General features: G+C 56.8%; 1 protein-coding gene and 1 long non-coding RNA gene across 4 annotated transcripts; one reads left to right on the top strand and one right to left on the bottom strand.

Moving 5' to 3' along the window:
• Positions 1-710: 710 nt before the first annotated feature.
• On the bottom strand, positions 711-7,840 carry GPD1 (glycerol-3-phosphate dehydrogenase 1). Its single transcript, XM_081248350.1, has 8 exons — positions 7,621-7,840; positions 6,971-7,148; positions 6,004-6,144; positions 5,270-5,408; positions 4,918-5,030; positions 3,998-4,231; positions 3,667-3,773; positions 711-2,493 (listed from the first exon to the last, which is right to left on the bottom strand). Exons 1-8 carry the CDS (start codon positions 7,659-7,661, stop codon positions 2,397-2,399), a joined length of 1,050 nt encoding a protein of 349 aa, XP_081104476.1. The 5' UTR covers positions 7,662-7,840; the 3' UTR covers positions 711-2,396.
• Positions 4,221-6,125, top strand: LOC308624743. 3 transcript variants are annotated; one of them, XR_014016998.1, is made up of 4 exons: positions 4,221-4,354; positions 4,554-4,739; positions 5,519-5,625; positions 6,040-6,125. It is a non-coding gene; the product is annotated as an uncharacterized lncRNA (long non-coding RNA). The 3 variants fall into 3 exon arrangements; XR_014016996.1 differs by having other exon boundaries at positions 4,221-4,739; XR_014016997.1 differs by having other exon boundaries at positions 4,221-4,739; positions 5,543-5,625.
• Positions 7,841-8,392: the final 552 nt, after the last annotated feature.

Genomic DNA, 8,392 nt, shown 5'->3' on the forward strand with positions numbered 1-8,392 from the left:
GCTTCCGGGTCAGCCGCCCTTACTACGTACGCATCCTCAGACGAGCCTTCCTCTCGGAGAGGCCCGTTGGTTTCTGGGGGTTGTAGTCATTCTACGTTGAGAAAGGGTCTTTGGCGACCCAAACTCTGGAACGGGAACTTTTAGGATATTCAGTCACCGCAGAAGAGAGCCGGCCAATCCCCAGCCTGCGGCGCGGTGATGTCTCCGGTAGCTGGGTAGGTTCTCTCGGAGTCCGCCCTCTGGAGGGGGCTGCGCGGCCCCTACAGCCTGAAGCTGCCCTCTTACCTTGGGCCGGCCTTCAGCCGAGCTCAGGAACCCGACCCGCACTGCGAGGCCTGGACCGCCGAGGATTGCGGCAGGTTTGGCCATTGGCCACGGAGTAGGCGCGAGGGTCGAATCTCCGTAATGTTTCGGCCCCGTATGTGACCTCCCCGCTTGCAGGCGGCTTGATAAAGCCCCAAAGAAGCGCCGGGAAGGGGTTGGGAGGGGGTGCCATTTGGGGGAAGGGGGACTGCGTGGGCACCCCTGCAAGGGGCCGGGAGTGACTGGGATGATAGAGGAAGGATTTCTTTTCCTTTTTTCGTTTTTCCTCCGGCATGAGTGAAAACATACACATGCAATGATACACCCCACTGCATACGCCCTACCACATGCACTTAAGCGCCCTTCCCTAATTTGTTTCTGCAAAAACCACGCTTTATTGGGTAGACAAATAGGCCTGGTTCGAAAGCCTGATTCAGTTAATTGTGGAGTGAGCAAAAGTAGGCAAAGGTTTTTGACTATCTAAGAGGGTCGCAGCTGCAGCCTAGGGAACGGAGCTGACTTTGACCTCCTGGGGAAGCAGCTCTGGATCCAGTCAGCGCCCAAACCTGGGCCCAGCCAGATCTAGGGTGACTGTGCCCCTCACTCTCGCTGCTTGATCCAGGCAGCTCTGCCCTTCACTGGTAAGACTGACTTCTCAAGGGCTAGGGGCTGAGAGGAGCCTGCCCCCTGGTTTGTCCAGGACTAAGGGAGGGTTAACATAATGCTGGCCAGAGCCACAGCGTGCCAGATGCTGCCACACAGGAAGCTGAGACCCCCTGCTGGATGTGACAGGAGCCTTCGGCCTCTATTTATAGCCAGGGGTCCAAGCTGCTGACTGGTGACATTCTCTGGCTGCCATTCCATCCTGGAGCAAGGCCACTGCAAAGGACACTCCTCTCCCTCCTCCCCTTCCTGTTCTTTCCTCACCCCAGCGGGTAGGGAGGCTTGCATTTTTTTCCTCCTCCACGAGTTTCCCAGCTCCTGAGGTGCTGAAGTTGTCAATACCTCATGAGAAGGCCTTCAGGTGACAAAGGAGAGCCAGCCTTGGAATTCAGACCACAGAGATGGGGACCTGCTCATTCTCCCTTACCCACTCTCTGGCCCCCTGGCCTCCAGATACAGGAACTGGTTAGCTGCCCTGGCTGCTCTGGGGGTAGCTGAGAATTAGGGACAGGGTTTAGGAGGTGAGGGGTGGATCCAAGATGTCCTGGGGAGACAGCAGCAGGAGGGACCCAGCTGACACCTCCCCCCACTAGAGCTCCTGAGGAGGGAGGCAGGGCAGTTACAAAGGTCACAGGGGGTAGAGTGATCCGAGCCTGCTGCAAAGAGGTGTAGCTCTGTCAGCAGGTTAAGTTCTGCTCCCCAGAGAGGGTGCTGGCAGGGAGGGTGAGAGAGGCTTGGAAAGGTCACACATGGTGGGGAGGAGCTGGCAAAGAACCAGGAACTGGGAAGTCCCAAGAGAGAGTGACAACTCTGGTGCCAGGCAGCCTGGGGGAGGGGCAAAGGAGATGACCAGAGGTTTCTGAGGATGCAGATGTTGCTAGGAGAAGCTAGAAGGGGGTTGTATTTTGCGAACAAACAGAGATCCATTGATGCCATGTGGGGCCTGGCAGAGGTCTATGTCAGCCCAAAAGCCCAGACCCCTCCCTGCAGCCCTTGCCTCATCCCTCTTGCGGCTGAGGTACTTCTTTAGCCATCAGCTGGGCTTGGGGACAGGAGTCCTGGTCTGTGTGAAGCAGCAGTAAGCAGCCCTTGCCTTGCCTCCCTCCCCTCCCCTCCTCCCCCCACACACCCAGAGCAGGCAGCACTGGGGCTGATTCTACCCCTCCCAGAGGAGAGGGAGAAAGCCCCACATATGGAGAGGGACCCGGCAACTCCATTTGTGGTGCGATGAGGTGGCAGGAGGCTGCAGGCTGCTTGTGCTTCAGGATCTCCAGGCAGGTGGCCGGGCCCACAGGCACCTGTCCTCCAGTGAAAAGCTGAGAAGATGCTGCTGTGTGGGGAGCCCCAGAGATCGTGGTGGCCAGGCACCCCAAGCTTCTGCCTGTCTCCGCTGGGGTAAAGAGGCTGCCTGGCCTGGGCCCCAGCCCTGCTCACATATGTTCTGGATGATTCTGCAGGCAGCGGATGAATTCACCTACTGGCTGGTTCTCGTAGCATATCTTGTACACAGCCATGAACAGAGGGAACCTAGAATGGGGAAGGACAGAACCAGCTTGGCCTCCAGGCAAACCCCCTAACCCTCCACACCCTACTCTCCCGCCTTCGAGCTCAGGCAGACTCTGGCTCTCAATTTCCCATCGCTGAGAATTTGTATTTCCTAGCCCTGGGGTTTAGGGTCAGGCTTTTTTTTTTTTTTTTTCCTTTTGCAGTACGCGGGCCTCTCACTGTTGTGGCCTCTCCCGTTGCGGAGCACAGGCTCCGGACGCGCAGGCTCAGCGGCCATGGCTCACGGGCCCAGCCGCTTCGCAGCATGTGGGATCCTCCCGGACCGGGGCACGAAACCCACGTCCCCTTCATCGGCAGGCGGACTCTCAACCACTGCGCCACCAGGGAAGCCCCAGGGTCAGGTTTTTATTGCCCTGCTCCCTCTCATATTGAACTTGCCTCCGTGATTCCCTGGCATGAACTTTTTGTTCCAATTAGGCAAGCCTCAGTATCATCAGCTGTAAAACGGGGTCAATATAACAAAGTAGTGAAGAAGTGATTATGAATTATGTGAAGGTGCTCAATAAATGCCAGTTTCCTTCCCAACCTGTTGCCCAGGCCGCTCCCTTTACCAGGAGGCTTTACCCTGACCAGCCGTGAGCTGATCTTCTGAGCCTGTTTCATACTCTCTTGCTCTAGGATTCTTTCTCAGATCAACAGAGTTCTGCTCTGATCAGCCCATCACCCCTGCTGTCTTGTGCTCCCTGAAAAGGAGCACCTTGAAGCAGAGACTTTCCTTTTCTTCACACTTCAGCACCCAGGACAGGATTCACGGAACAAAAGCATTGGTCTTGGGGGAGTAGCTTAGACTGAGGGTGATGGACAAAGAGGCACAACAGTCAGAGGAGCTTATTCCTGTCCACCTGCATAGCAGAGGACAAGGAGGAAAGGACAGAGAGAGGCCACACAGAGGGGTCCAAGCAATGTGGTATAAAGAGCACTAGACTGGAAAGAACTCAAAGACAATGAGCGAGCTGGGGGACAGCGGGCATACCAGACCCTCGCCAAGCTCTAGTAGGCTCTGTCTGTAAACATAAGATAACATTTCCCTCTCTGCCCACTTCACAGATTGAGGAGGGTTCAGGAAGATGATGAATGTGGAGAGCACTTCTGTCGGTGGTTCCCTCCATCAGTGGGGCTGGGGCAGACGCTTACTTGTCCAGCATGCCCTTGTGTTGGAGGACGCTGTGTAGCTCCCGGGCTGTCTGGGGCCCCTGCAGCTTCTGCCCATTCAGCATCTCTTTCTCCAGCTGCTCAATGGACTGTGAAGAAAACAGGACAGGCAGATGGAAATGGGAGAGGAGGGTTGTCAGTGCGAGACAGAGAGTCTGGGACTCTGGGAGGAGGTGGGTCTTAAGAGGAAAGAAAGGCTGGGAATGTTCCCAACAATCTTAACGTTTGTGTTCAAGAGATGCCTCAAGCCACATTCCTCTCCCTTAACACCTACAGGTCCCACCCTCCATTCTTCATTCTCCCCAGGGCCCACCTTTCCTGTGCGGGCGAAGGCCTCGGCCACCTTGCGGTTCCGCCCTCCATAGCAGGTAGTGATGAGATCAGCAACACCGCAGCTCTCCAAGAAGGTGGCAGAGGACACAGGGCCACTGCAGAAGAGCTTGGTGAAGGCGATCATCTCCATGAGCCCCAGTCGGATCACGGCCGCCTTGGTGTTGTCGCCAAAGCCCAGCCCATCACAGAAGCCAGCCCCCACGGCCACTATATTCTTTGAAGAGTGAAGTCACGGGTGAGGAAGGATCCCCTCCAGCAGGCCCCACCTGGGGCCTTCAGCACCTGCCTCATGCTTCTTCCATCAGCCATGACACGCCCACTGAATAAGTGAAGGAAGGTGGGTGGGCTCCTCAACTATTTTCACCTCTTGGTTTTCCCACTTGCTGCACTCCCTTCTTTTAGCCTGGGCTTGTGCTTTCTGGCTCCCCAACCCTGCCCTATACTCCATCCTTGAGGACTTTTCCTGAAAACCAGTCTTCTACCTGGCCCTCCCAACCACGGCTATTTTGTTCTATGCCCCCGATATCCATCCATAGGTCTGTCCAGGATCCAGAGTCCTGGCCATCAATCCGTCTGGGTGTCCTGGACATCTTATCTCCCATTAGCCTGAGTGCTCCCCCAGGGCATCTCCTCTTCCCCCTGGACCAACCTTTGGAGCCAGGGACAGGGATGTCCCACAAGGGGCTATAGGGGAAAGGAAGAAGGAAGCCCAATGTCTGATGGTAAGTAATCGGCAGACCTGAGCGATCCTGGCCTTGCTTCTGCAATTCTTCCCGTGTGTATGAGACTTGGTGGGGAAGGGGAGTGAGTGCCTGGAGTCCCAGCAACCTTGTACAGCTAAGCCAGGCCCTCTTTCAGGGCCTTCTCCCCACCCCATAGCTGCCTCTGCAGCCCTCTCACCTTTAAGGCCCCACAGATCTCTACTGTGTCCACCTCTTGCACCACCGTGATGCGGAAATTGGGTGTCTGCATCAGCTCTTTCAGAAGCTGTCCCTGGGCCAGGTCCTTGCAGCCTAAAGTAGGGAGGGGATAAGGCTTTAAGAAGGGACTCTTGACTCTTCTCCCCACAACTGCCCTAAGCAGGACCTATAGCTCTTTCCATAGGGGTGCCCCAACTCCCCTCACCTTTGATGCTGGGATCTTCTTCCTTCACCTGCCTTATGGGGAGAAGATGGCTAAGTGGGTGGGGGATATAGCCTGGGGAGGCGATGTAACTGGAGTTGCATTATCTATGTGGGTGGTGGGGTCTCACCAATGGTTGTCTCACAGAACTTCTCATCAGCCACCTCGCTGGCAATGTTGGCGCCCATCAGCACGCTCATGGGGATGCCAAGGCGCTCCCCAATCACTTCAGAGATGAGCTTCAGCCCGTTGGGGCCCTCGTCTACCCCCTGGGCACAGGATGGAGCTCAGGCCAGGTGCCTTTTATCCCCAACTGAGGGCTTCCCGCCTAGAAATCCTGCCCATTGCAAATTCACTGTTCATCAATGTCCCTCCCCAGAGGTCCTCCCCTATTCCAATGCAGCCAAAGCTAGCTGTGAGGAGAGCAGATAACATGTGAAAACGAATCCATCTGAAAACTCTCCTTCCACAACCTACTTCTCCAAGGTAATGTATCCCCGCCACATCCCTAAACAGCCCACTCCTGAGTACCCCCAACCAACTTCCATCCCAGCCACTGCTCCAAACCAGCTTCCCTTCTCAACTCCTCAAACCAGCCCACTTCTTGTATCCCCTAGGCATCCCTTGTACACCTCCTAAACTCCCCAAGACATCTGCCTCCAAACCGATCTCTTACCTACTCCCCAACCAACCTCCCCTTCCCAGTGGCCCCCCGCTTCTGTTTCTCAAGCCTCCCCAAAGCCAGCTCCTCTCTTCAGAGAACTCCTGGCCTACTTCTGCTGTTTTCTGTTTGTCGAACTTCACCCACCCTGAGCCCCGCAGCAGTTAGCTGCACCCCCATCCACAGGAGGGTGTCCCTGGCACCTTAATAAGAGATATGCCAATGGTGTCTGCCTTCAGGTGACCCTTGAGCTGATCACAGATCTTGCCGATGAACTGATGGGGTACCACGAAGATCAGGATGTCAGCATCCACTGCAGCCTGGACCAAATCTGGGACAGCCACCTGTGGGGGTGACCAGTGTTCATGGGCCTGACAGACTGCTACTAGCCCCTGTGGAGCCCCATGCAGGAGATCTAGGAGACAGGGTGAGGCTGGTGGGGAAGAAGGAAGGGCAGTTTGGGGGTTGAATCTGGAAGGGCTGAACCTGGAGGAACGAGACACTTCTATTCCTTCCGCCTAGCCATCATTCCCTCTAGGTTGCAGCTGTCCTGGGCTCTTGAGGACTCCTGGAAACTCTTCTCAGCACTCTCCTAGCCCTTGGCTGTGGGACAGTGAGGGAGGCCAAAGGAGGTCTGGGCTTGGCAGGAGGAAGAGGCCAAGTAAGATTTCATCACCCTGCTCCTTAGGGCTCCCAACTGGGAAGGGAGAGCCCCAGTCTTCCTGCTCCCCCTTTCCAGGTGGGGAGTAAGCCACATGGATCTGACCAAAGACCTTAAGTCCAAGGAGCAGTCTCCACATTTACTAATAACCCAGTGAATGAGTAACAGGGTTAGAGCCCGAGGCAGGCACTACCCAGACCCCAAGTCTGGGGGCCAGAGAACCTGTCTTTGGTTGCCACAGAGACCAACTTCTTCATCCTCTCCCCGTCCCTTTCCTGCCTGGGAGCCCACCGGGTGGGGTGGAGATGCAGGGGGATGCATTCAGGTTCTCCTCAGTCCCAGGAAGCGCTCAGGGCAGCAGTTTGGGGGCTGTGCCCAGGGACACCCTGTGCCTGGAGTAGCCCTCCTGAGATGCTTCCCAAGTACAGGTGGCACGTGAAGTGGCCCCCTCCCAGCAGGAAGCACCCCCTCCACTTCCCTCTCCCCTCCTACAGGGTGTTGGGGCTCACCACATTGGGGGGCAACTTGTGCCCTGGCAGGTATTTGACATTCTCATGCTGTGTGTTGATGACCTCTGTCAGTTTTCTGCCCCCGACGTCTTCCTCAAACACCCACATGTTCACCCGTGGGTCAAAGCGTGCCAGCTGGGCTGCATTGCTACCCACAATCTTGGCGATGGCTGAGCCCCTGGCAGGAGGGGGAGCACAGAAAGTGGAGGAGCGGGGGCGTGAGAGAGGAACGGTGGTAGGGGAGGGGACAGTGCTCCACCTCAGGATGTCACAGAAGCCACTGGATTATTTACTTGCCACCTTCCTTGTCACCCCCTCCCCGTGACGCTGCATCTCTCCTGACCTAGCAGTAGAAAGGAGACTCAGTTTCCCTTCCCTCATACTTTGCTGCTGGAGAAGAGGGCCAGCCTTCTGATCTCCCACCCCCACCCCCTAACCCAGGCAGCCTTTCAGGCAGGGAGCACTCTGGAGGCTCCCTTCCCGTGGTGAACAGGTGCTGCTGCCTGAGACGCAAGGGCCAGGAGCTGGAGGCATTTCCTACCCACCGGCTGCCTCCTGCCCACCAAACCTCCCTCCCTAACCTCCTGTATACTTGAGGGAACCTCCCCTTCCGCCCCCCACCCCAAATACTCCTTGACAGAGCCGCTTACCAGTTACCAGAGCCTACAATGCAGACTTTCTTGCCGGCCATGGTGCCACTTCGCTGCCTGAGCCACCAGCTGGGTGCCACTCTCCCCAGCTCCTCTGCTGGCTGGGAGCATATAACTCCAACACACGTGGGTGCAGCCAAGCCCCGCCCTCCAGGGGAGGGGAGGCGGGCACCCAGGGAGACAAAGTCTGGCAGGACCAGGGAAAGGGAAGAAAAGGGTAGAGACAGGTGGGGAACAGGAACGGGGCCGAGACCAGGCCTGCTTTTCCTCTTAGGTTTGCCCGCTGACCGTGCTGGCACGCTACTTCCCTCGGCCCCAGCCCAGGTCCTCACCCCCTCCCTCCCCGCAATGGTTTCATTTTAAGGTCTGCCAAGACCAGGCCCAAATAAGGAGTGCCTGGTCCCCCCACTCCCATCCCCTAGCACTGGAATAAATTGTATTCAGTCCCAGCAGCAGATACAGGCATGCCTTTCCAAGGTAGGAACCACCCACTTGTCCCTCTAGGACCCAGAAAGCTGCTCTACGGGTTCATCCTCTGGCGGTGACAGGTCACGTGCTGCCCCACGCTAGCCCCACTGCAGGGCTGTGGGTGAGTGAGGTGGGTGGGTGGGTGTGGCCCCTTTAAATAAGAGCACGTAAGAGGTAAGGGCCTGCTTTGGGGGCAACCCAGCCCAAGGCTAAGAAGACCCCATGGGCCCAAGAAACAAAGCACACCAGTGGGCCTCTCCTCACCTGAATGTTTCCCAGGAAGTGGGGTAGGAAAGGCCAAAGT

This window comes from Mesoplodon bidens (genome assembly GCF_964165515.1).
Source record: "Mesoplodon bidens genome assembly, chromosome: 11".
In the NCBI taxonomy this organism is placed as follows: Eukaryota; Metazoa; Chordata; class Mammalia; order Artiodactyla; family Ziphiidae; genus Mesoplodon; species Mesoplodon bidens.